At 49.2% G+C, this 25,752-nt stretch overlaps 14 protein-coding genes across 14 annotated transcripts; 7 read left to right on the forward strand and 7 right to left on the reverse strand.

Moving 5' to 3' along the window:
• Positions 1-569: 569 nt before the first annotated feature.
• On the forward strand, positions 570-1,894 carry M437DRAFT_69338 (uncharacterized protein; the record flags this gene model as incomplete). Its single annotated transcript, XM_041025264.1, has 5 exons — positions 570-717; positions 771-1,052; positions 1,109-1,177; positions 1,230-1,627; positions 1,694-1,894. 5 exons carry the CDS (start codon positions 570-572, stop codon positions 1,892-1,894), a joined length of 1,098 nt encoding a protein of 365 aa, XP_040875995.1.
• A 159-nt stretch (positions 1,895-2,053) lies between these two features.
• Positions 2,054-4,656, reverse strand: M437DRAFT_57732 (uncharacterized protein; the record flags this gene model as incomplete). The annotated part of the gene is made up of 2 exons (XM_041023269.1): positions 2,054-4,497; positions 4,551-4,656. The coding sequence occupies 2 exons, from the start codon at positions 4,654-4,656 to the stop codon at positions 2,054-2,056; spliced, it is 2,550 nt and encodes an 849-aa protein (XP_040875996.1).
• A 763-nt stretch (positions 4,657-5,419) lies between these two features.
• On the reverse strand, positions 5,420-7,200 carry M437DRAFT_57833 (putative ZIP zinc transporter; the record flags this gene model as incomplete). The annotated part of the gene is made up of 7 exons (XM_041023282.1): positions 5,420-5,841; positions 5,891-5,939; positions 6,018-6,221; positions 6,271-6,502; positions 6,554-6,673; positions 6,721-7,011; positions 7,061-7,200. Coding segments are annotated over 7 exons (1,458 nt in total), but the record flags the coding sequence as incomplete, so codon positions are not given.
• A 1,053-nt stretch (positions 7,201-8,253) lies between these two features.
• On the forward strand, positions 8,254-9,464 carry M437DRAFT_57668 (zincin; the record flags this gene model as incomplete). Its single annotated transcript, XM_041023259.1, has 3 exons — positions 8,254-8,650; positions 8,709-9,121; positions 9,423-9,464. 3 exons carry the CDS (start codon positions 8,254-8,256, stop codon positions 9,462-9,464), a joined length of 852 nt encoding a protein of 283 aa, XP_040875998.1.
• Positions 9,465-11,165: 1,701 nt separating this feature from the next.
• M437DRAFT_69342 (uncharacterized protein) lies at positions 11,166-12,006 on the forward strand (the record flags this gene model as incomplete). The annotated part of the gene is made up of 3 exons (XM_041025265.1): positions 11,166-11,187; positions 11,328-11,409; positions 11,472-12,006. 3 exons carry the CDS (start codon positions 11,166-11,168, stop codon positions 12,004-12,006), a joined length of 639 nt encoding a protein of 212 aa, XP_040875999.1.
• Positions 12,007-13,023: 1,017 nt separating this feature from the next.
• Positions 13,024-14,033, forward strand: M437DRAFT_57858 (uncharacterized protein; the record flags this gene model as incomplete). Its single annotated transcript, XM_041023288.1, has 2 exons — positions 13,024-13,217; positions 13,274-14,033. 2 exons carry the CDS (start codon positions 13,024-13,026, stop codon positions 14,031-14,033), a joined length of 954 nt encoding a protein of 317 aa, XP_040876000.1.
• Positions 14,034-14,390: 357 nt separating this feature from the next.
• On the reverse strand, positions 14,391-15,062 carry M437DRAFT_57779 (uncharacterized protein; the record flags this gene model as incomplete). The annotated part of the gene is made up of 1 exon (XM_041023277.1): positions 14,391-15,062. One exon carries the CDS (start codon positions 15,060-15,062, stop codon positions 14,391-14,393), a length of 672 nt encoding a protein of 223 aa, XP_040876001.1.
• Positions 15,063-15,553: 491 nt separating this feature from the next.
• M437DRAFT_57965 (putative glycolipid transfer protein HET-C2) lies at positions 15,554-16,308 on the reverse strand (the record flags this gene model as incomplete). The annotated part of the gene is made up of 4 exons (XM_041023313.1): positions 15,554-15,848; positions 15,903-16,021; positions 16,071-16,129; positions 16,176-16,308. 4 exons carry the CDS (start codon positions 16,306-16,308, stop codon positions 15,554-15,556), a joined length of 606 nt encoding a protein of 201 aa, XP_040876002.1.
• Positions 16,309-16,704: 396 nt separating this feature from the next.
• Positions 16,705-17,129, reverse strand: M437DRAFT_57938 (uncharacterized protein; the record flags this gene model as incomplete). The annotated part of the gene is made up of 2 exons (XM_041023304.1): positions 16,705-16,896; positions 16,953-17,129. The coding sequence occupies 2 exons, from the start codon at positions 17,127-17,129 to the stop codon at positions 16,705-16,707; spliced, it is 369 nt and encodes a 122-aa protein (XP_040876003.1).
• Positions 17,130-17,342: 213 nt separating this feature from the next.
• M437DRAFT_69345 (SGS-domain-containing protein) lies at positions 17,343-18,530 on the forward strand (the record flags this gene model as incomplete). Its single annotated transcript, XM_041025266.1, has 1 exon — positions 17,343-18,530. One exon carries the CDS (start codon positions 17,343-17,345, stop codon positions 18,528-18,530), a length of 1,188 nt encoding a protein of 395 aa, XP_040876004.1.
• Positions 18,531-18,903: 373 nt separating this feature from the next.
• Positions 18,904-20,439, reverse strand: M437DRAFT_69346 (Scramblase-domain-containing protein; the record flags this gene model as incomplete). The annotated part of the gene is made up of 1 exon (XM_041025267.1): positions 18,904-20,439. One exon carries the CDS (start codon positions 20,437-20,439, stop codon positions 18,904-18,906), a length of 1,536 nt encoding a protein of 511 aa, XP_040876005.1.
• Positions 20,440-21,068: 629 nt separating this feature from the next.
• Positions 21,069-22,466, forward strand: M437DRAFT_57977 (uncharacterized protein; the record flags this gene model as incomplete). Its single annotated transcript, XM_041023314.1, has 2 exons — positions 21,069-21,692; positions 21,804-22,466. 2 exons carry the CDS (start codon positions 21,069-21,071, stop codon positions 22,464-22,466), a joined length of 1,287 nt encoding a protein of 428 aa, XP_040876006.1.
• Positions 22,467-23,142: 676 nt separating this feature from the next.
• Positions 23,143-23,702, forward strand: M437DRAFT_57860 (ubiquitin-conjugating enzyme E2-18 kDa; the record flags this gene model as incomplete). Its single annotated transcript, XM_041023290.1, has 2 exons — positions 23,143-23,389; positions 23,449-23,702. The coding sequence occupies 2 exons, from the start codon at positions 23,143-23,145 to the stop codon at positions 23,700-23,702; spliced, it is 501 nt and encodes a 166-aa protein (XP_040876007.1).
• Positions 23,703-24,758: 1,056 nt separating this feature from the next.
• M437DRAFT_87939 (UPF0029-domain-containing protein) lies at positions 24,759-25,658 on the reverse strand (the record flags this gene model as incomplete). Its single annotated transcript, XM_041028737.1, has 1 exon — positions 24,759-25,658. One exon carries the CDS (start codon positions 25,656-25,658, stop codon positions 24,759-24,761), a length of 900 nt encoding a protein of 299 aa, XP_040876008.1.
• Between the last annotated feature and the right edge of the window lie 94 nt (positions 25,659-25,752).

A 25,752-nucleotide genomic window follows, 5' to 3' on the forward strand; every position in this document is an offset into this window, starting at 1 on the left:
CCGAGACTTCGCCTTGATCATCCCGGATGCATGGTTTTCTGCATATCGCTTGATTACGATTGCACCATCGGCCTCATCTTTGCTCTGCCAATGGCCGATATCTCATGATCTGGATGACTGTCCCGTCTTGCAAGGGCAAACGAAGAAGAAGTTCCGGATGCACAAAGCAAATCCCGGTCCAAGGGCATGCACAATGACCAAACCCCGAATTGATTGCGACAACACCGAACTTCGTAACATCGTATGGCAGCACATACCAGCTTATCTCGGGGTCTGGTATATTCGTCGTACACGAAGTATACTCTAGCAGATCATACGACAACTCGAAAGTCAGGCATCTACACCCGAAAATGTTACGATAGCATTGTCGGCCTAGATGCATCATCACTGCATTGACGATGAGTAGCACCGAGCTGTACGCGGTTTCGGAAGTGTATGGTGAACAATAACGATGGTAAGTCAGATATATAAACCTCGTTCGTCAGGACGATGGACAGGACCATCACACTCAATCATCACAACTTCCAACTGCAATATAATCATTCTTTGATATATCAATCACCTCCAACATGGTCGCTACCATCAAGAAGTACAAGGCTGCCGCCGTCAATGCCGAGCCTGGCTGGCTCAATCTTGAGCTCTCAGTTCAAAAGACCATTCACTGGATCAACGAGGCTGGTCAGAATGGCTGCAAGCTGATTGCCTTCCCTGAGCTCTGTATGTATGTCCTTTACCATGACACTTGCACGCTCTCTAATAAGTTCGAACAGGGATCCCTGGCTACCCTTACTGGATGTGGCGTGTCAACTACCAAGAGTCATTGCCTCTTCTGAAGAAGTACCGCGAGAACAGTCTTCCCAGTGACAGTCCTGAGATGCACCGTATTCGTGCAGCTGCAAAGGAGAACCAGATCTTCGTTTCTCTTGGTTACTCTGAAGTTGATCTGAACTCGCTTTACACTACTCAAGTCTTGGTCTCACCAACCGGTGATATCTTGAACCACCGCCGCAAGATCCGCGCTACTCATGTCGAGAGACTTGTCTTTGGAGATGGTGTGTAACATGACATTACAAGAACTGAAGACAGATCACTGATGAAGATATGGCAGGCACCGGCGACACCACCGAGTCGGTCGTCGACACAGAGATCGGTCGCATCGGCCAACTCAACTGCTGGGGTATGTGTTCGATCCCTTGCCATCGATTTCTGCATAGACTGACTCGATACAGAAAACATGAACCCCTTCCTCAAGTCCTACGCTGTCAGCAAAGGCGAACAAGTCCACATCGCCGGCTGGCCACTCTACCCTCACGCCACAACCCTTAAATACCCCGATCCCTACACCAACATCTCCGATGCGAACGCCGATATCGTTACTCCCGCCTACGCCATCGAGACTGGCTCCTTCACTCTTGCTCCTTTCCAGATGATTTCCAAGGAGGGCGTTGATTTGCAGACACCTCCTGGCAAGGAACGCGAAGACCACAGAATCTACAATGGAAACACCAGAATCTATGGTCCTGATGGTCAGTTGCTGATCGCCAAGCCCAGTGACGACTTTGAGGGTTTGGTGTATGTTGACATTGATCTTGACGAGACGCATTTGAGCAAGGCTTTGAATGACTTCGTAAGTGCCTCCGTCAATCCAGTCTTTGCGCTGGTTGATAATGATGCTAATATATGTGAGCAACAGGGCGGTCATTACATGCGTCCCGACCTTCTTCGCCTCGTCGTTGACACCGACCGCAAGAGTCTGGTCAATAGAGTTGATGGAAGCGGCAAGTTCATCGTTGAGAAGACAGTTGATCGCGTGGGTTTGAGCACTCCTTTCAAGGACTTGCCTATTGCCCAGAAGAGTGAGAGCAACTCCGTTGTTGCCCAAGATCAAGAGTAAGGAGTGACTGTAGCCATGCTAGCTGTAGCTTAGGTTGAGCAATATCTCCACTCTAGAAATTCTACTCCGTTCGTTGAGATATGCATATCACGTTCACCGTTCGATCGAGTATCATCCATGAGCAGTCTAAGTAGTGATTTGCAACATTCGATTGCTGGTTCAATCTCCACCCAATCTAAATCGCAAGACTTCAGCTGCAAACACATCATCTCTGTCTTGCGTGCCTAAGACCTTCTTCTTGCCAATCTTTCTCGTAAGCTCATTCAATGCGTTTGTTAGCCCCATGAGCAGTTTTCGAAGCCCATCCCTCTGTTCCCACAACAACTGCTCATCATTCATATCCAGGTGGACAGAAAGGACAAGACCAAATATATCTTCAATGCACTTCCTTAACTTGTCGTGGCGAGAGCGCAAGAAGAGGCGAGAGCGAATGGTATCAAGCATATCGTTGTGCTTGTCGCGCAAATGCGAGATTCCGAAAGTCACTCGTTGGCCAAAAATTCCTTCTTCGTCTTCAAGCGCCAGATCTGCTTCTAACTTGTCAAGCATGCGTTGAAACTCTTTCCAAGGACCAGCAACACCAATGTCGAAGAAGTAAGATGCGAGTCCGGATACACAACTCCAAGCCTCGTGAGCAAAAGCTTGTAATGCAGATGAACTAGGCTTTTGTCGTGCGGTGCTCCGTAGCAAAGTGACAAAATGCAACATTCTGAGCATACCCAGCAAGATGCGGAAACAATCATCATATTTCGCCATTGCATTATCGTCAAAAATCACATTCAACGGCGTAGAAGCTTCATATCTCAACCGCAGAAAGTCAAGCGCATGGATACTGTTAGCATCCAGACATTTCTCAATCTCGGCATCATTGAGTTCGCGGATAGCAAAAGAGAGATTGCCGGGTATGTCGTTAGAACCATATGCTTCAGATAACACACCCATCAAGCCGAGCCGCAACTCTGAAGATGCTGGTGGCCATTGTTTGGAACGATTATCTAGACGTAACCCACGTGCATTGGTGTCGGAAGTGAATAATGCAGTTGTGAGACGCTGGACGAAGAGGCCATTTCCTAGAAGGTGGAAGGAGTGATTCAAGGCGAGGTTGTCGCGCAGAGAAAATTGTCGAAGAAGAAGACGTAGGAGGGTGCCATTTAGGAGGCGGCTTTGAACGCCAAGGTATGGTTTTAGATGATTTAGTGTTGTCCTCTCAAGATGTCGCAGGTCGAGACTTGAGCTCTCCTTGTTGCTCTCGGTCTCGAGCATCTTCGCGACCAGAAGACGAATGCCAACTGCGTCAGCCGTATTTGCAGGCGCTTCAGAAAATCGAGTTCCCACATTCTCGAAATAGGTCTGCTGACCTTCGTCAAGACTCCATGGCAACTGCTCTGATGTGAGGTGACATGGTTGCTGCTGAGCATCTGCGTCACGCGGCTTTAGGTCTTCCTTGCTATACTTAGACATAGCAAATAGAAGGTCCTGTTGGTACTTATTCGCCTTCTCAACAATCCGTTCAAAGTCAACAGATGTTTGGGATAGCTCCAGTTCGGAACTACCAACACCCCAAGAAGCAGGAGACAACAGAGGATGATCAGGTGCAGCGTCTTTCAACATAGCAATGCCAGTCATGACTTCTGTAATCTGTGCATTGTCTTCAGAAGAAATATGAGCACTATTCTCAAATATATCGTCCTGGACGGGCAAGTCGAAGTGTTGATGTGTCAGACCGGTCTTCTGACAGATGGCTTGAAGCCATGGCTGAGAGACTTGATTCAATATCTCGGCGTGAAGGTCCTGAAATTGAGAACAAGCGTTGGTGAAACAATCGATAGTGTCATGACAGGCAGATAGGAAAGCAGTATCGGTGTTCGCTCCTGAGGTGGCGTTGATCAGATGTCTCATCTCGCTCAGTAGAACAGCGGGGGTGTCGAAGTAAGCGAGGAGCTGTAGGAAAGACGTGGCAGCCAGGACTCGGTCGGACAAGTTTTGATCGAGAGCTTCTAGCACAGCCTGTACAGTGGTCGCAAGTGCAACGCGGGCAGCCAAGGGGTGTTTGTTGGTATATGAAGACTGGACAAATTGTCTCAAGTCGACAAAAGCACAGCCAACAGCCGTCAATTGATGAAGTAGACTTTGATAGGCAGTGCTGCTCAAACCAGACAAGCGCGCATTATCAATAGTTGGCACAAATGTCTTGTCGTCTTTCTTCCATTGGAACAGGGTGGACGACCTGCCTAGGCCCAGGAGAGCCAGGGATTTTAGCGTGAAAGCAGATCGAAGGACGTTGGTGTTATCAGGCTGGAGGGCATCGAATGCGCGGGGACCAGCATCGGAAAGGTACGAGATGGGTGACTCGGTATAGCCGTCGTGGGCAAAGGCTTCCCATGTACGCAAAGAGGCATGCTGAACAGGGGTAGTGAGGTCAAGCTTCCACAAGTCGTCAAGTTCGTTGGAGTGGCTTGTCGTAGATGTCTCGAGGTCAATGGCGGTGGGAGCTTGATGGGGCTCTTGGTTGGGGTAAAGGTCGTCGAGCTTGCCGAATTCGAAGTCGTCCAGGTGTGGCAGTTGCAATTCGGCATCGAAATGGTGGTTGATCAAGGGCAGTTCTGGTTCCTCGTGAGCGAATCATTTCATGTGACAGGTAGTGCGTCATGCTCACCGAACTGCGTGTCGGTGATGAGAGTCTCTCCAGGCGCATCAGACAGACTGAAGGCAGATGGGCGCCAGAAGTCGGGCACGTCGAAAGGACCATGCTCGCCGTCCATGCCATGGGTCGTGGTTGGTCGTCGTCTTGATCTTGTCGTATTGATGCCGTCTCGGAACCACCTGACGCGACTTCCCGACGCGTGCCAATGAGACATCCCACATCCAATTGCACCACATCCACTACCACCAACCTTTTGCCATGTCCTTTCTTTCTCTTGGTATATCGCTATTGACCCGACCAAACCTTGGACTATTCGCGCATTCCTTGCCATCATGTGCCGCCATCGCTCCGTTTTCGACAACCATAATTTGCCATACAGCAAAAGCTGACCTATATCGCTATCGCTACCACACCGATCCTGAATCCCGAAAGGCTGAGAAGTTGCGCTCCAGAAATCGGGAGAGATCTAGGCGATACCGTCCTGCCGAATTGCAACGACACGTCCTTCTGTACAAAGAGAGTTCTGCTTATCGTCGTATACGTGGCCTAGCTAGATTCATTTTTTATCACGACAAATCCGGCGCGCTCGACAAGAATTGGTCGTGGAGAAGCCATGCTCCCGTCATATATAACACCCGTGTTGATCAACACTGTACAGCTCGCGACAGAGAGCGCTATTTGGCTCTCTGGTGAAAGGAGAAAATTAGCACCTCACCCACAGACGAATCTCGATACATGTGTAATGCTTGTTTTGCAAGTGATCCTGACCGTATCATGCCTGAGAAACATCCTGCCAAACTGCCTGGCTTTTTCACAGACACTGACGACAAGAGAGACGATTCGTGAAATATTGCCATTCCGCTTTCTTTGCTCGATTGGATCTACGCCCACTTTCCAAGCACACTCATCAGCACTAGTCCGGCAATCAAACTGATGGCAGCTGGTACGACGTGTCTTATGGGTGCTTTGCTCAATTCTCCATGCATCCAATCATGCGCCAGCATCTCCACCAAACCTACATAAAGCAGGATTCCAGCACTTAATGCATCTAAAGTGCCGATCGCAATGATGGTTGAGGGATCGTTACCATTGAATTGATTCAGCACACCAATACCAATCGCCATTCCAATCGGTGTGACAATGGCAAAGGCTGTAGCCATGAGGAGTTTCTCCACCATCCGGACCTGGAGATCACTAATGCGGGAGCCAAGTGCGAGGCCTTCAAACATTTGGTGGAAGACGATCACAATGAAGAGAGTGATGAACCCTGAGTCACCAGCAACGACAAGCGTGAGACCAATCACTAGAGCTTGTAAGCACGAAATCGCGGACCTTCGCAGCAGGCCACTTACGCAGCGAGTGGAAGATGATGCCAGCTTCCATGATGTTGACTTTAAGTTTCTGCAAAGCAGGAGATTGTGTATGAGCGTCTCCAGAGTGTATGAGGTGGTGTGAGACCGGTGCTGCATTGGTTTTGACTCTCTTCGGGTCATGATCCTGGTCAGGAATTGGAGATGCAGAAGTGGCATGCTTCGACAGACGCCAAAGGAAAACTCTGGCCCCAACATACTCAGGAACGAAGGAAAGGACAATACCCGCCATCACGATTGCTGCAGTCGTGGCTTCATATTTGAGACCACCCAAGCAGTGATTTGCGAACATGAGTTCTGCATGGGTGAAGAGCTGAGGATCATCAGAATCTGAGCTGATCGAGTATGGCTATTGAACTTACATGAACAAGCGCAGTCGAGATGATGACGCCAGTCCCAAACTGCTTGATGATAGACATGGCAACACCACCATTCTTGAATCGGCCGAGCGAGAGGAAGATTGGTCCGAAGACACCAATGGATGCCGTGGCAAGGATGGCAAAGACGAGACCAATACGGAGAGGGATGTTGTAGTCCCGGTTGACGGCTTCACAAGTGCCTTCGACAGTGTTGCCATTCTGATCGACACAATGCCTCATGCATGTCAGATCATATTACAGCTGTAAAGTGAGATCTGAAACTTACTCGACACCTGCATGAAAATGGCAACTGACTCCATCAGCCGAAACTTCTCCAGCTGGTTCTTCTCCGTCTGCCGTCTGTGCTTGAGCAAGAACCTCGCTACCGGCAGGCGACATGCAGAATCTGTCATCGTCAGATGCGGCATGTCAGTGGTGTAAAGCGGAACTTACAGCTGTGACCCATGAGCATGACAACCCGTGTACTGAGTCGGCAGTTCTCCTGTCGCGGTCGCAGGAATCTTCATGAGGTATTCTGTAGCGCTAGGGCCCATGCAGAATTGCTGGGTTTCGTGCATATGGCAACCACTGAGTGCTGTCACTTTGGGTGTTTCAACAGAATCGGTCACTGCGGCTGAAGTCACTGCTGGAGAAGTTGTACCGCTTGCATGCTCATGAGAAGCTCCATCGTGAGCATCCTCGGCAATTACCTCGACTTCTTCACCTTGGGGATCGAAACAGAACCTAGCCATGTTAGCTAGTTGCTTACGAGCTGACTGTTCGGTTAACTTACATTTCAGCTCCGTGGGCATGACATCCAGTGTATTCTGATGGCAGTTCTTCGGTAGCCGTGGCAGTAGTCAAGACTTCGTACTCTGCTTCACCGGCGAAACAGAATTGAGTGGACTCGTGCATATGACAACCTGTAATGGCAGTGGGAATAGCAGACGTATCGACGAGTGTTGTGCTAGGGGCCACCGTCGTTGAAGGTGCTACTGTTGCTGCACTGCTCAGAGTTGTCCACGGCACTGTGGTGCCATCACGCAAGCAGTTCCTGAGAATTGGTTAGCCTATGTTTTCATTTTGTCGAGATAGACCTACACTACGCCGCTTTGAGTAGTGCATGCTGTCAGAGACAATGTTCGTAGTGACTGTGCATGCACGAGCGCAGCCCCGATAGGTAGTAGAAGTAGAGAACCACGCATCTTGATTCAACAAGTAAGTCTTGCAGATTGCTTGATCACGATTCCTCTCACACGACGACTCATGCATCTTTATATCCAACCCAGTCTCGGAGACACCCACCTACCGTACGGATAAAATCTTCACTATGCATGCTAGACGACACTCCACTGTGCCCACGTAAACTTGGCAAAAAACGTGATGACCACATCTTCTTACCATCTTCGGGCGGTCAAATCCTCCACCAAGACCTACAAAGCATACCAAGAGCCTTGGAAAAGCCATCTTGCACGCGTTGAGCAACAGTTCTGCTGCAATCCAAGGCATACACTGCCTCACTGTTGAGAAGCAAAGTGATGCTTGGCTACCTTGATGGTCAATGCCAAGGTATGCGTTTTGCAAGACCTCGAGCTGGGTGGAGAAACCACCGACACCGCTACATACTGATATCACTTGGCAGACAGGCATGTCTGGACTGTTTGTGAAGCCACATTGTAATGGTTTGGTCTTGGTATAGACATGTGCTTGCTCAACATCGGCCATGGCCAGCTTTTTTCACCTGAGTTGGCTCGATATATCGACCACTCGGGTGTTTCTAGGCATTTAGGATGCAGAGAGAGTATCCGAAGGTGGCTACGGTAAATTTGCAAAATTCTCGTCAATGGTCTGCTATGGTCAATGCCCGGGAAAGGATGTAGACATATAAAGCGTCAAGGTAGGTGCAACTCGTTTGAAAGAAGTCATCAAGCATAGCTCCTTCCTCAGCACTTTCAAAGCTTCTTCTTTTTCTCCGCTCTTGGAAACATGCGTTCTCAACTCCTCATCACCACAGCACTTGCAGCAACCACGCTCGCCACCCCCATCCTCAACCCCCGAGACCTCACCACCATAACCCTCTCCCTCCCAACCGCAACATCCTACCCCCAACCCGCCACCACAATCCAAGGATTTCCCATCCACTCCTCCTGCAACGGCACCGAAAGGAACCAACTCGAAAAAGCACTCGGCGACACTATCAAGCTTGCTCAACAAGCTGCTCAGCATATCTATACTCATGGTAATGGGTCTGCGCTGTATACAAAGTATTTTGGTACAGCTGCTACTGCGGAAGTTATTGGATGGTATGAAAAGTTGGTTCATGGGGATCATGAGGGTGTGATGTTTAGGTGTGATGATGTGGATGGAAATTGTCATCAAGAAGGTATGTTCCTCTTACACCTTGTACTCACATGTGGATACTGATAGCTACATTGCTTTAGGCTGGGGCGGCCACTGGCGCGGCGAAAACGCAACAGACGAAACAGTCATTTGTCCTCTGTCCTACACCTCACGCCAACCCCTCGAAGCCTTATGTGGAAATGGCTACACCGTCGCCAACGGCAAACTAGCAACCTACTTTGCAGCCGATTTGATGCACCGTCTCTACCACACAACCAAAATTGGCGAAGGCGCTGCTGAGCACTACGCAGATACTTATACCGAGTGCCTCGAATTGTCCAAGGAGAATCCTGCAGAAGCTGTTCGCAATACTCACACTTTGCAGTATTTTGCTTTGGATGTGTATGCTATGGAGGTTGCTTTGCCTGGCGAGGGATGTACTGGTAAGCCGGATGAGGAAGAGAGTGGTGATTCTCATGCTGCTGCTCCTGCCTCATCTGCTCCCTCGTCTAGCGTTGCTTCTACCGCTGCAACTACTGCTGCTAGCTCCACTGCTACCCAAAACGCTTCCAAAACCACGAGCGCAGGAACTGTAAGTTTTTAGCCCATAATAACCAACACAGACATAATCAGTGTATGTATAGACTGACACTATTATGAACAGGAATGTCACACTCATGCTGGTGGCGAGGTGCACTGTGCTGACGTCGCTCCTACCGAAACAGCCTCCAAGACCACCAGCGCTGGAACTGTAAGTTATCACCTTCCTTACCTTTCATAGTGACGAGAACGCGATACTGACTCTTTGATTCTAGGAATGCCACACTCATGCTGATGGTGTGGTTCACTGTGCCTAAGCTTAGCTTAAACCCAAAGTCATTGCAGGGAATGCTGGAGACAGACAAAAGATACAAGATTCGGACTAATGATCGAACATTTAGTGATGCTACCTAGCTGTTTTCGGTATGAGCATGCTGGACGAGCAGGCAAACAAACCGAGCGAGCAAGTTGAGGGAGCTTGTTGTGTGACCCGGTTGTGTGAGCTGCTTGGCTTGTTCGACCGCGTGAGTGATTTTGCGGCCTATAGTAAAACAACCATCAAAGATTTTCTTACACTGCTCATACCAATTTTTTCGAACTTGACTTTGATATCGTTGCTTCCCTTTGCGAGTACACAAGATACCTTTGCTCAGATGCAGAATGATGGTCACTTCACAGAGGTCACTGCTCGAGATACCAACCGTACAAGGCTGTCCGCTCTTAGAAAAGCTACCAATCGAGTTACGCTACATGATCTGTGATCATGTCTTCGCAGACCGCGCCGAGATGTGACTGCTCACCCGCTCATGCTAGTGTGCAAGCAAATACAAGCAGAGGCCATCGACGCAGCTACACTGATCCTAGGACCGAGGATCCAGATGTGCATGGGCGTCAATACCAAATCCGTCGTACATTGGGTCCAATACCGCTTCGAGGAAGACGAACCCTTGCGTTATCTTCAGAAAGCCCGCGCTTCTGGTCGCCCTGAGTGGTGGGGATACCATGCTTTCGGTAGATACTTCTTCGGTCCCCAACTCTCACGTCGCATGCGGACGATCTGGATTCGTTGGGAATCCACGAACACGCTGTTTGCGATTGTATTTCGGCCTGGATGCCTATCGCCTGAGGTCGTCTTGCGATCCTCGGGTAGGCTCGCCGCGACCAGAACACGCGTAACACCCGAAGACGCATATAAGATGTTCCAGGCTTTGGCTGAGAAGTGGCGATCTCATAACTCAGGTTGGTCGCTGGACTGGATTGAGACCTGTATCAAGGATCTGAGAAAGGGGTGGGAGGGTCTACGAGAAGAGGCTAGGTGGATGATGTTGCGCGAACGAGAATGCTTAGACACTTGGTGAGCCCATCTAGATAGACTCCTGATCAAAGCCATGAATCAATAGTACGACTATCGAAAGACAGAAGTCAGATCGAAACCCGATTGTGTCCGGAGAGAGTGCCTTCCCCTTCCATATTGGTTGTGGCCAGATTTATTCTGTGGAGGATCATTGTTAACAGAAACTATCGTGCATTTCGACAGCTATCCAATTAGCATTGCTGCAAGAAGGAAGCGGTTTCTGTCTTTATCCAGGTCGCTTGGGTTTCTGTTTACTCTGGTTCTTTGCCAATGTCAATCGGATACTTGTCACCTTTGTCACTCTTGTTGCCTTTGCCGTTCACAAATATCACGAGCATATGATCGAAACCATTTCTGATGAAGGCAAACGATCACAGAGAAGATGTAGAGGGATGTGGCAGTACAGTCACCGCCTTTGCAGGCTTGGCGTTTGCTTCCTGCCAAAAAGGTTGTTCTTAGGAGTCATGCTCCGTGGAAGATGGCGAGTGTCATGATCTTTCTGACCATTCCAAATAGCATGAGTAATAAGAAAGGCTCTTCAACACTGATCAGCTCGAACAAGATGGGCTCAGACTGAGCTGAGTCTGCGAGAGGCAGCTGTAAAGAGGCCAGTTTCGAAGTGCTGGTCGCCGAGAGCGAACACCCATCTTGCATCGCTATCGTGATGGTCTGGCTGATCGTCCACAGTATGTGGGTCAAGCAGTAGAACATCATCGTGCTACTAGGAGTAGGTCACTCTTCTACGCACGAGACCAGCCAAGACACGCCGAGCTGCCCAATCCTTCGTATTCCCGAAATGACTCTTCGGACATAACTTGTGGTTCAGTCTTCTCGACAACCTTGTTGCAACAAAACTTTTGCAGAGCGCGCGAAAGGACAAGCAAATTCAATCGAACCATACACTCGATGTAAGTTAGATGTTTTGATGCCTAGCAGCACTACATCATGGTTATAAAACTGACTTGATCAGGGACCCAGCACAGAATGCTCGGACGCCTGCCCAGACCCTAGTTACAGCATACCTTTCCTATTCTTTGCTTGCCGTCTCATGTATACGCCTATATGCCCTGTGGAGCAACAATCTTGCCACACGATTCGACGTGCTCATCTGCCTCTGCGCTTCCAGCCAGGTTCTTGCAGAGATACTTCGAAAAGCAACCACAGAGACCAAGCTGCCTCATGAGTTAGTAGATCTGGACACCGACGGCGAACATGCCTCAACCCAGCCTGATACGGAAATGTCCCCATCCACTCTCAGATCTATTGCAGCTTTTCTTGAAAAGAGAAAAGCAACTGCTGAAGTGATAGCCATTGCTGCTATCCTCCGAGTTTCTTGGAATCCCCTTGACAGAAGCAACCCGCTGTATGGCTGGACATCTGTCTTTGCTGGCTGTTTTGCTGGTGTTGCTCAGCTTTACATTCGAGAACGCATGCAGAAGGAGTATTGCTCGGTTGAGGACTGGGTAGTCTGTTATGTTGGGATGTGGATAGCATTTCTTGCATGAAGTATTGCTATGGATTCAGAGGCAGAGACGACACTGGTCGCGCCTCGAAAAGCTATGATTCTGCCTAGCCATTTGGCTGTTTGGCCTCTGGAGATAAGAGAAGAGTATAAAGGAGGAAAAAGGAAAAAAATTGAAATAAAAATTAATCTTATCGTTCGCCAAACCTCATGCCATCCGAAGCTAAAGATGCCGTTCATTTTCGCGCTGACTATCGAGAGCCGCGACTGATCTCGGAATAGTCATTGTATTGTGATGCAGACATTTACATTCGAGAGCGGTAATCGATCCTGTTATAGCCTTCCCCAAGAAATGAAAGCTCGTGTTTGACCGTTGTGACAGTTGCCTTTTCCGGCATCTGCCTTATACAGAGCTTCGAATTACACCTTCCATATTCATGATCTCATGTCGCATCTGACTGCTATACAATCTCTGAAATTTTGAGTATTAACATTACTGTTACTTACGAAATCCTCCTTCATGGAAAATACAATGACAGTAGCAAAAACTGGCATCCCGGCATAACAGCCGAATCTCCATTCTCCAAAATCACATCCAACGGCCAAAAATTCCGAAAGCTCAGCGAACGGTTGTATGGATCACAACAAAAACGGCTCAAGCTCGAGAAGAGTCCAAATACACGATTAGCCATGATACTTATCTCTCGAGTGGACCCATGCTCTTCGAGCTTCTTTGATCTCCAGGCCAACTTGATATATACGCAATATGAGTGATTCTCGCTATCGTGAGCTGAATTCTGAAGAGTCGAAGCGATCGTTTGAGACGACAAGCTCCGAGATGTTTCTGCAGCCTCCAAGGAAGCCGCTTTTGACGATGAGCGTAGGCACACACCAAAACCCGCAATGGGCATGCACAAGGCTGACGGTATAATAGTGGTTCAACAACAGACTCGTCATTATGATATCTTCAATTCTCATAGTGTTCAGCTTCCTTGAAGCTCTATGGCATCAGCCATCATTCATCTATGGATCCAAACCATACCGTATTGCCAAAGTATCCATGTTGTATGGTAACAACAAATTATATGAAAGAGCTCTGGAATCTCACACGCGACACGGAGAGAAATGGGGTTATCCAACATACATCAAGCGACAAAACGAATACTGTGGTTACTGGAACAAGCCAACCTTCATGATCCAACAAGTGGCACAAGAACTCGCCAAGCCAGAGCATGAGAGAGCAGAATGGTTGATGTGCGCACCTCTACTTCAATATCTCAATAAGAATATCACACTAATCGTCAACACAGGTGGGTCGACGCAGACTCCATAGTTCTCAACCCAAACATCCCAGCCGACATCTTCCTTCCGCCTCGTGAGTTCTCCCACATCAACATCGTCGCGGCACGCGACATTCAAGGCCTGAACACCGGTGTCTTCTTCGTCCGCGTACACCCTTGGACAATCTCAATGTTTGTAGATGGCATGGCCTTCCCCCTCTGCAACCCCAAGATCGAGCTAGGAAACGATGCCGACCAAGCCGCCATGGCCCGCACAGTCGAAAAATCCAGCGGAGGCCCTGATGGCTACGGTTTCAAACGTGGCATTGTCTACTTGCCTAAGAAACTGTTTAATAGCTATGAGTTGCCTGGATATATGAGGGATGGCAGAAAAGATGTGCTGAGAAACTTCACTGGATTTGTTTCACCACACGCTTTCGAAGGTCAAAAGGGAGATTTCCTCGTTCACCTGCCTGGACTTTTTGGAGATCGTGAGCCTTTAATGTCGGATTGGTTGGATATGGTTGAGAACCGTCAGGAGGATTGGGCTGTTCCTTTGGAAGAGACATCATACCTCAAAGACACACAGGCGTTCTGGAAACTGTATGGTGAGGCAGTTGCTACCATCAAGGAGGCCTTGAACAGAGACACTATCGACAAAGACATGAGAGATGCAGTTGGACAGCTCAGAGACGCATTGAGTGAGGAAGCCGACGATTCGAACAAGATTGTCGAATACATGAACGACCTGAAGCAGCTTCTTCACCCGGCGATTTTTTCTGAAGAATGATCAACAATATTGACATTAGCTTGGGCCTTACTGAATCAGGACAAGATGATAGGGGCTGGAAGAACTTTCATTTCAGCCACCACGGCCCACAAACCTGTTCAGCGCGCTGGCACTACCAGATTTACGACGAAGATTCTTTGTTCTCCGAGAGCAGAGCAGATATCGCGCCAATCGAGAAGCAGGAGCAAGCCGCCATATCCTAAGACGGAGACAGCGTCGACGTAGCGGGCAGTTGACACACAGTCACTCAAGACCCAAAGCTCTCTTCTTTCTCAGATGCAACTCCGTCCAACCATCCTTCAAATCCTTGATAAAGGCCTCGATCCACTCGCCTGAGCACACCGCTTCCTGGTTTTGTCACTTATTGACTTTTCGCAAACACATACACAACGCTTGTAAGCCGATGTTGGAGGACGACCAGCCGGCTTTGACGGAGAATTCGGGTGCCGCGCCGTCCCTGAATATAATGTCTATCTCAATCCAGTCACCCATCTTGATCTCCAGTATCAGGTGGCGCACCCTCGGCACCATCTGCATACCGAGTTCACTTCTCCGGAACGACTTCCACGGCTGATACGGACTCTTTGCATCCCTCCTCGACTTCGCTTTCACCGATCTCGTCTCAGGAAGCAAAATAGAAGTATTGTTAGTGCCCTGGATGGTGATTACCGGTCCTGTTCGATGTCTGCGATGATGGGTGATACATGCCATGTAAAAGGTCGCTCGAGGTCCGACGTTGCGTGCAAAAGCTTCTGTCGTCTCTTCTCGCAAGGCCCTCGATACTCGCATGAGTGGGTGGGGTAGTCTGACCTCGGAGTCGTCTGAGAAGACTGGGTCATAGATCATGTCTCGTACCTCTCGTGGGGCTTTGTTAAAGGGGGCGTTCTGTTGTTCATTCCTCGATCGGAGCTGAGACCTTGCTCGCTGTCGAATCGTGACAAGCATTTTGACATCCTGTCGAAGAAAACTTGGTCCACAGGTGTGGTAGCGTAGAGTGGAGGAACAGTAGTGTAGAATAGAGAAATTCATACATTCTGCGAGAGCCTGGATACTCTTAGATGGCTCAAAAGCCCGCCACGTGGAGCAGGCAGACAAGTTGCTTAAGCACGATCAGGCTGCAACAAGATCCGGAACAATTGAGGAAGTGGAGGCTGAATTTAGGCAGGCTGTAGAATATGAAATTTCGAAAAGAGAGCGTCGGTTGATGTGGGTTTATAGATCCTGAGATGACTCTTAAGGCACCGCCACGCAAGATTCAATTGCAACTTGCTCGATCCTGCTTGGCCTCGTGGTGAGCTTTCAGCTACGATTGAGGTGTGACGGAATGCGGATTGTCGGCCTAGTGAGTTGAATGGTCAGCGGAATACCTGACTAGCACCATGCCAACTCTGTACGAGGAATACAGCGAAAAGACACCAAATCACATAAGGGGTCGTGTGGTCGTTTGTAGAAGCAAAAACAAATCTGTTGTTTTTCGTATCATATTATTTTTCCGCAGGCCACCAGGGCCTATACGTAGATTACCACTTGGCTTCCTTGGAGGCCAGGAAGTCGTTCAAGATCTTCACAATGTTCTCGAGGCTGCTCAACCAAGCACCAAGCTCTTTCTCAACACGAGCCTGGTCGTCACCAAGCTTGGCGTAGAAGTCCTTGCGGTAGGGAGTTGCGCTCATGGCGGCGCTGAAAATAGGCTTGATCATGAAGCTGTGGTGCTTGCTGAGGGTGTTGCCGTAGGCAGAGCGGAACGAGACACTGACTTCCTCTCCGGAGTTGGTCAGGTTCTGGCGAAGAGCCTGGGAGGTGAAGTCGAGGGCACTGTGTCTTGGTCAGTACACAGAGCCACTGGTGTTTCTCCAAGGGACGACATACCGGTTCAACCAGACAAGACCTTCTGTTGCGGTGTGCTTCTTGGTTGCGAGCTCGCTGCGAACGAGGTCTTGGAGGGTCTCTGAGTCGACGGGAGCAGCAAGTTGACGGTCACGGATTTTCTATGGCAGATGAGCGGTTGAGTATACTAGTCGTGGGCATGAATAATACCTTGATGTTGCCGGTCATATCTGACTTGACGGGCTTGAAGGCGGTTGAACCGAGAACATCTGGCCTAATTAGAAGTTGACAGCAACAAGGTTTGGGTGAGCATACCAAAGAGAGTGGTCAAGCTCTCGCAAGCCTCAAGGAACTGAGTAGTGGCAATCTTGCCATTCTCGACAGGGACATCGGTGAAGCTACGCTTCAGGGTGTCGAAGAAGGTACCGCCGGGAGGGAATGCTGCCATTGTGTGTATTGTGGTTGTTGTAGAGGATTGACTGTCAGGACGGAGAAGGAGACGAGTACAAGAAGGGGCGATGTTGGTCAGGAGGTTTCGAGATTGGAAGCTACAGCCAGACTTGAATAGATTGAGGGGTTCGTTTCAACAACCAAGCACCGCCCCTGCCTCGTCACCCCTCTATTCAGCGGTGTGAGGCTTCCTTGGCACGTAAATATGTGGGGTAGCTTGTATCTTGACATGAGGGGCAAGGTTGCTAAAGACTCTCATCCTGTATTAGAATGTTGCGGTGTATACTAATCTAATGCAACTGGTTTGGGAGACGTCTTTCATGTCCTCAGGTGGTTCGCCAAAGCGATATCGCGAGCCCTCTCATCACTATTGATCGCAGACCGAGCCAATAGACTACTCCTTTGCATATCCCATAGCTTTGCGCCACCAAGCATATACACCACGGTCTTGCAGCTGTTTACCAAAATCGCTCACCGTATCCGTCTCATACAGACCAGGTCTTACTTGTGATTCCTTGGTGGGCTGATTCTCATGCTGGACAGCCGCTGGACGAGCGACTAGCTGATAGTCCTTGTAACGGAGATTCTATTCTCAAGTCAGTCGTATGGTCATAGGTAAATACACTTGGAGTTTAGACATACATGAACAGATTCAACCCATTGCCTGACACCATTCTCTTCTCCTTCAACATACATGAGGCCAGGCGAGCTTCCGCTCCTCAACAGAGCAAAGACATTTGTGGCATCGGCAGCTTGCTTGAGCTTGGTCACCTTCTTTCTCGAAGTTATGTGATGCGTGCGAATTAGAGCATTGAACATGAAAGTGACTGAGGTGTGGTTTGACAACGTGAATGAGGTGAAACGCAGAGATGAAACTCTCACACGCGACTGCCTGACTCGTTTAAACTTTCCTCTAGAGTGAAAGCATCTGGCGCATTCTAGAAGCTTTGGTCGTCACAATCACATGCAACCTTTACTCTTCGTTACACAACAACCACTTCACATTCCTTTCAGCTATCAACACAACACATCATGGATCAAGCAAAACTTGGAGCGGAAGCACTCAGCGCAGGTAACTATGCCGAGGCTATCAAACAATACACGGCCGCCCTTGCAGTCTCACCAACATCGCCCGACTACCTTATCAAACGATCTACCGCGTATCAGAGAAGCAGCCCGCCGGACTACGACTCTGCCCTCGCCGATGCCAACAAGGCTGTCCTCGACGCACAAAAGAGAGGAAAACGCGAACTCATCCTTCAGGGTCAGCTGCGACGAGCAATAGCACTCTTTGGCCTTGAGCGTTACCCAGATTCGAAATTCTGCTTCGAGGTCGTCAAACGTATGGACTCAAAAGAGAAGACATTGCCTATCTGGGAGAATAAGATCGCAACAAAGATGGCTGCCATGGATGGAGCAAAGGATGTGACTATCAAGGAGACACCCGATGAGGAAGAGGTGAAGAACGACAAGGCTGACTCAACACCCACACCGACTGCCGCTGCTACACCTGCACAACCCGCTGCAGTGGCCCAAACCCCCGCCGACAAGATTCGTCACGACTGGTATCAAAACAACGACAAGGTCTACTTCACTCTGCTTGCAAAGGGCGTTCCCAAGGACAAGGCCACAATCGACATACAGCCCCGCTCTCTCACCATCTCCTTCCCTCTGCAAACCTCTTCCGACTACGACTTTTCGCTCGAACCTCTCTTCGCTGAGATCGATCCTTCAGCTTCTACATTCTCCATCATGTCCACAAAAGTCGAAGTCGTACTCAAGAAGTCACAGCCCGGTCAGAAGTGGCCATCACTCGAGGGCACTGAGTCCCCAACCGAGGCCGCAAAGTCCACGCCATCAGTCGCTTCAGCGCCCATTCAATCGTCTAGTACCGCACAGAAAGCTCCTTCTTACCCTACCTCCTCTCGCAGTGGGCCTAAGGACTGGGACAAGCTCGCCTCAGAAGCCCTAGCCAAGCCCAAGACCGGCGACTCAAAATCTGGAAGCAAGATGGAAGAAGAGGATGATGATGAAGGTGGTGACCCAGTCAACGGCTTCTTCAAGAAGCTCTACGCTGGTGCTGACGCAGATACCCGCCGTGCCATGATGAAGTCGTTCAGTGAGAGCAATGGTACTGCTTTAAGCACGAACTGGGAAGAGGTCAAAAAAGGCAAGGTCGAGACGAGTCCTCCTGAAGGTCTTGAGGCTAAAAAGTGGTGAGCTTGGGGCGCGGTCGACTTTGAGAGATGATCTCTTTCCACAGATATCTGTCATAATAATCTTCAGGGTTTCAGGGTTTATCTTTAAGCGAAGCAGTGCCGAGGATCAGGCATATAGCAAGGTGCTATGGAGTCAGTAATCACTTTCTCGTCTAGCGGCATTTCGGTTTCGATAGCATCAGTCCAATCTCAATTCGGTTCGAGTCAGTTTGTACGGTTCTTATAGCGAAAGGAGAGAAGGTGTCTTGAGTGGTCTCGTCAAAAAGAGTGGTATGGCTGCTCCATAGTGAGAGAGAAGGGGTATCTATATATGCTACGCTACGCTATGCTAGTCAAAGAGAGGAGAAAGTAACAGGATCTTTTTTGGACACATCTTAAAAGAAGTCATCAAAATCGAAACCGTCTCCATCACCACCGTCAGAACCTCCTTGGTTGCCCCAAGGATCATCCTGTTGCTGTGGCTGCTGAGCCCAGGGATTTTGTTCACCCGAAGGGCTTTGCTCGCCCCAGGTAGCTCCTTGTGATTGACCAATGTTGCCGTCGTTTTGGTACGGATCAACAGGGGCTTGAGGGCTTGCGTCGTCGGGTTGTTGGTTTCCCCAGCCGCGATGCATAGCTTCTGATCCGGCGATTGTGCCTGCACCAACGGCTCCTGCTCCCATGGCCTCTGTACCAGCACCTCTCGCGACACCACCCATAGCTCCTGCAGCACCTTCTGCAGCACCGACTTCGCCGGCTGCACCCCCGGCTGCACCACCCTCTGCTGCGCCACCCATGCCAGGGAACCAAAGCGGGAAGAAGCCACCACCACCCACATGACCGCTATGCCTCGAGAAATAGTCGAAATCAATACTAACAGCCGTAGCAAGCATAACAGCCCTCTGATCCAACGTCATAGCCATCTGCTCCTGACTCCCGTCCTCCAAAGCCACAGAATCCATTCTCAAAGCATAAACACCAGTATCCGTAAAAATTTCTCTTGCAAAACCGCCAAAGTTACGGTTTACACTGCCGATCTTCTTGTCGTCTGCGTCTTTGAGGGAGAAGTCCCAGGAGAGGAAGGGTTCGTTGACGTAGGCGAATTGTTGCATGCCGGCTTCGATGGCTTGTTCGGAGGTGTTTTCTGTGACTGTGAGGGCTTTGGAAGAAGTGTTGGGAGAGTCCCCGGAGGTGAGTTTTGGTGTTGAGTCGGACGGGGCAGCGATGGAGCGGTAGTTGAAGAGGTTGTATTTGCGGCGGAGGGGAGCCCATTGTTGTTGTGCTTCGCCGATGATGCGCATGTCATTGAGAGGAAGTGGTGAGATCTGCGCTGCGGAGGTTTGGTTGATGGTTGATTGGACAGAAGTGCCTTGTAAGGAATCTGACTGGGTATATTCGCCTGGAGTAGTTGGGTCATAAATACGAATGCGTGACGAGATCCATGAGAAAGGTCGATGAATACGCAAAATTTCCCTCTCGCTGTTGTCGAAAATGTGGCAGGTAAAACTACGGTGGGTCTTTGCCATCTGTCGTACTAGCATGCTTCCCATTCCGTGGTCCTGCTCAGCCATGTATCCGATTGTTTCTCCTCGACCATTCATGATGACGTATCTGTTGGCTTGCTCGAATCCAAGGAAGACATTCATCATTTCGATCTGTCGCTGAATGACCAGCGAGCTGTTGTTGAGCAGATGCCAGGCTGGATGACTTGCTGTGAGTACACCATTTGGGTCGTCTGGAATGGTCACAGGTGCGACGAGATCCGAGGACTGATTCTCGGCGAGAGCTGTGGCTACAAGAGCATTTTTTGACGGTTCTTCTGGTGTTTGCTGAGGTTGCTCGTCTGGTTTGTTTTGCTGATTTGGCTGTTGTGAGGACTGGTGGCGGCTATTTGCAGATAACGGAGATGCTCTTGATGGGCGAGGCGTCATTCGAGATGGCGTTCGTGACTTGTTGAGGATACTGCGTGGGCCTCGTGGGGCTCTAGAGGACGATACATAGCGTCGAGCCGCTCGCGATAGCAATACCTGGGGTCGTATTCCTGGCATGATTGTTGTATGAGTCTAAGAAACAGCTCGAAGAATGACGATGGTTTGTTCTCGGGCCAGGGCTTAACTCCGTTTCGGTTCGTCTTGCCGAACGCTCGAAGCTTTGGCCATATCAAGAATAATTGGCAGTCATGTCGTTCTCGTTCATACTCATGTGCAGCATCAACTACAATTATTTCTGTGACGACTTTTGCGAATCAGGGATTGCAAAACAAAATTAACATCCTGGTAAGTCCACGTCAATCTCTGTCATACACACTTCAAGTCGCTCCAACAAGTAAGAGAATTCCGCCAGTCGTGGAAAGAAAGAAGGAAAAAGATTGGCCCAGCACATAATTGCTAGCATCATGCTAATGTCAATTCTCCATCAACAATGTTTTTTCGGGGTCAACAGGTACTCCATTTTTTGTCATGTTGTCTTCATTGTTTGTTGCAAGTCACGAATTCATCTAACAGAGACGATAGAATTCACAATCTTGGTAGCCAACTTGATTGCTACATCCATAGGCAAGATGGCTGGCTCAGAGCCTGGCGCAAAGACAGGCTCGAGGCTCGATGTACCAACACCAAAAGATCAGGCCTCGAAAGATTCATCCGTACAAGACAAGCCTAAACCTGTCAGGACACGGCCACAAAAGCCCAATTACTTCTTGATACATTCAAAACCTTTACCTCTAGAGACACATCCTCTTCCAGCTTTTGTACCACAAAACCCTCTTTCTCTTCTCCGAATCGCCTACATCTATCTTTCGCAGCTTATTTGTAGACCATCTTCACACAGGGAGGTGCCCATTACTGGCATTTTCAGCTCTGAGACACGGTCTGTTCATATCACGGATCATGCCTCTGTTCGTGCTCTGTGGGAGATGGGTTTCTTTGGCAAAGGTACAATGTCAAGAAGTGAGCCAAGTTGGCTAGACAGAGAGAAAGCCCGACTGAAGGCGAGCAAACATGGTGGTGGTACTGCCGAAGAGAACACCAGAAAAAGAAGAGAAGAGAGAAAGCTGTTCAAGCTTGAAAGAGCCAGAGCAGAAGCTGAGCAGATTGAAGAAACTCTACGAAGGGAACGAGAAGCGCTAGAAGCTGCAAAGGGAGCAAAGGATGCGGAAAAGGCTACTGAAATCGCCATCTCTCATGTCTTTCCCTGGATGCAACAGCAGGACAGCGATGCAGAGTTCAAGGAGGAAACTAAGGCTGTGTCTGCAGAAGATACGAAACCTCAAGAACCAGCAACGAATATCGTGGAGGTGCCTGTCCTTCCCACAGGCACTACTATTCACACAACTGGTATACCTGAAGATACTGCTATCGTCCAACCCGAAGAAGATGCACCAATCACAAACCAAGAGCATCTTCAGCTAAATCTTGAGGAATCCTTCTTCTTGTCCTACGCCCTGGGCAGCCTTCGAATTCTCGATTCCAACACAAAGCAGCCTCTCTCCACACCCTCCTTACTGACTCTCTTCCGACAACACTCACACTTTCCCATGGCACAGACTGCCGCCTTACGTTCAGACGACCCTTTTTTGCTCAACTATGTTGTATACCATCACTATCGCTCTCTGGGCTGGGTCGTCCGACCTGGTGTGAAATTCTCCTGCGACTTTCTGCTCTACAACCGTGGTCCGGTGTTTTCTCACGCCGAGTTTGCTCTGATTATTATCCCTGAATATGCAGAGGGAAGCGTGGAAGCGGCCGAAGGAAAAGGCAAAATGGGTTGGTGGTGGATGCACTGTGTGAATCGCGTGCAAAGCCAGGTCAAGAAGAGTTTGGTCATTGTTTATGTCAAGGTGCCAAAAGAGTTACCGAGCACTCAGGGAGGGGAAATGGATATTGGAAGACTTCTGAGAGGATATGAGACCAGGGAGTTTGTGGTCAGAAGATGGTTGGCCAACAGAAGTCGTGATTGAGCGTCGTTGGGTCCTGTAAATGGCAAGAACTTGGTTGGAAAGCATGCTGGCTCCTTCTTCATGGCATCGTATCTAGTATATCTGATCCACTTCAGGCATCACTCCTGGATCAACTCATCACCATCAACATAGATCATCAACCATGTCTTTCTATCCAACCACAGATGGTTCAGTTGTGGAACTTGACGTGCTTGCTTTGGAAATCAGGCGTAAGAGGTCGAACTCCTCTCCATGTTGATCCGTAAATTGACCATTATCAACCAGGCGCCTGGCTCGATCTGCATACTGGGAATCTCTCTGGTTCTCGAGCCTGTTACATTGGGACAGAGGAGTGGCAGGGCTCTCACAGGGCCTTCCTCGTCCAGCGGCCAGAACAGTCTGTACCAACCTTCGGATCGAGATGGCGACCGACTACGAAAAGGGCAATGGAAGAACTCTTGGACATCGTCGCAACTGCCACGAATGGTACAGGTCGTTGACAAAGTACTCTGTCGACGCTCAATACAAAACACATCCTGTTCGGTAACAACTTCCATCGTCAGCATTCAGGGTCTACCGACTTCCATTACCGCACCGCCTCCACATCACCAACACCACCAAACACCTTCAAGATCAACAGTCACAAGCGCAACAATATTTTCGCACTCACTACACCACATCGTTCAATCAGCACACCATGACAACCTCGGTCGCATCAAAACGCCTATTTCAAGAATACAAGCATCTCACCCAAGACCCGCCAGATGGCATCACCGCCGGCCCCGTTGAAGAAGACGACCTCTTTGTATGGGAAGCATTGATTGAAGGACCCGAAGGCACTCCCTACGAAGGCGGCATCTTTCCCGCTGAGCTCAAGTTTCCCAAAGATTATCCTCTTATGCCGCCAACCATGAAGTTCCTTACCGATATCTGGCATCCTAATGGTATGTCCTCTCTCTGCTCACTACCGATTGAGGAAACATTGCGCTGACTTTAAGTACAGTCTATCCCAACGGCGTTGTCTGTATCTCTATCCTTCATCCTCCTGGCGACGACCCCAACCACTACGAACACGCCTCCGAACGCTGGAGCCCTATCCAGAGCGTTGAAAAGATCCTTATCAGTGTTATGAGTATGTTGGCCGAGCCCAATGACGAATCGCCTGCCAACGTCGATGCTGCAAGAATGTGGAGGGAAAGAAGAGCCGAGTTTGAGAAGAAGGTCAAGCAAGACGTCAGAAGATCGTTGGGACTTTGAGAGGGGGAACGAACCAAGAGCATCATTTGCATACAGCGTGGGCGTTTAACGGATTATGGCTTTAACATGAGGGAAACAAGGAAGAAAGAGCATGTGGACCGCAACGGGTCAAGCAGCAGAATACACAACATTCTCTTCTGCATCCGAAAATTCGTGTGAATTATAATGACAAGATGCGCTGCCCGAGAGGAGACTGGAAATCGCACGAGGAAACGACTGGAGAATGCTATGTCCTAAATCATGTCGCTCTCATCCTAGGCCTCGAATTGCACCACGCCGTACTTCGACTTCAACAGCGTCCATCATATCTGACCAAGTAGGTCTGGACCTTCAACTCAATATTCCCGACAGGTTTTTGCTCAGACAGCTTCATCCATACCTAGCTCTGAGATGTCCTTGTAGGCTAAACTTTCAAGCTGGTGAGAAGAATCCCGTGCTTTACCTTAGGTAAGCTCAGGAAACTCGTGACCTTCCCAACCTAGTATAAAATATCTCTCCTTCTCCCTTCTCTTCTTCTCCTTTACATCATCACTCGCTCTCATTTTCTCAGGTGGAGCGCCATGGGCGACAAGAGTATCTTGGCATTTGCCTTGGTACTCACATCGCCTGTGGCCAGAGCTAAGTCCCCCTTGCCTAATTGCTTCTCTCGATACACATGCTGACTACACTCATTATCGTTTTACAGGAAGAGGAGCTCTCTTCGGAGGCTCCAGCGTTCGGTTGCGTTCAAATTTTCTTTATCTTTTCTTCTTTTGAGGAGAATATGAGGTATACTTCGCTCAAGAGAAGTGCCTCTGAAGCAATTTTTCGGCAGTTTGTCCTTCGTTGGTATGATCTGGCTTAAAAGCTGGGTACTGAAGAAGGTGGTGGGTTGGTTTTGTGGTGCGTGTGATTGGTGTTTCGGTTTATGTTTTTGGTTGCCCCTGAAGCTTCATGTTTTGTTGCTGTCGCTGTGGGTGTGGCGAGGCTGCCACTGGGTATCTCGCTCATACTGTCGCAAACTTGATATCGCACGTTCCTCAAGATATCTAGATGTGTTTGTTTCGACAAATGTCTCTATTTTTTTCCTTTCTTTTTGCTGCTCGCTTCTGGCTTGCTCGGATCTTTAGCATAACCACCCTTTACGAAAGCGTCTCTCGCAGCAGAGTTGATCAATCTGAACCGATCGGGACCCAAATGCACACCACCATACCATCTCGTGACCACAACCATGACATCCCAGATATCGATCAGTTGCATAAGATGCAATAACCTCCCACCCGCAGCCGTCTCTCCATCATCATCGCAATCCTGGAATGCAGTCTCGTTGGGTCCATGAATGCGCCATGCCGTGATGTTATGTGTAGCTTTGGCGACTTTTTTGTCTGTTGCAAGCAAGTGTGCTAGATAAGACTTTGCCTCTGCTGGCGAAGACACCTTAGCAGCTCTAGCAACAAACACTGATTTCTTCTCTGTAATAACGTCCGAGAGAACCCACGGCGGTTCCTTGTCCAAGAGCAAGTCTAAAGACTGCATTTCGTCAGAGGGATCTTGGGTATGGCTTTCGTCGGCTTCAGAGGCGTTTTGCTGACCTCTCCTTTGAGCATCTTGTTGCTCTTGATACCCTTGATTTTTGCTGGTTTCTTCGTTGTACTGCTGAAGTCTCTGAGTGACTTCTTCCATGACATCGAATATGCATGGGGAACCTGGTTGATAGACTTGTGCCAGCACATCACGGGCAATGTCGACGGCAATGGTGCCTTGGCCTTTTGCAACATTTTCGCCCACGGATTGTGTGCCCAGAATAGAAGGAGGTGCATCTGGATAGTCTGGAGGGAACTCTAAGCGTAGTGATATGTTTGCTTCTTCGGGTAGTTCTAGAGAGCAGATTGTTGGATCTCGAGATAGGACTACCAGTGTAGCGTCGGAGTATATTGCGTTTATTGCTTGACACTCGTCTTCGAGAGCTGAGTCCATTAGATGATCTGTCTTTGGAGATTACTGCATAGAGCAGAAGGTTTCTTTTGATACTGCAGGGTATTATGAGTAATAGCATACAACACAATTTTGT

Source organism: Aureobasidium melanogenum (genome assembly GCF_000721775.1).
Source record: "Aureobasidium melanogenum CBS 110374 unplaced genomic scaffold scaffold_27, whole genome shotgun sequence".
NCBI classification, from domain to species: Eukaryota; Fungi; Ascomycota; class Dothideomycetes; order Dothideales; family Saccotheciaceae; genus Aureobasidium; species Aureobasidium melanogenum.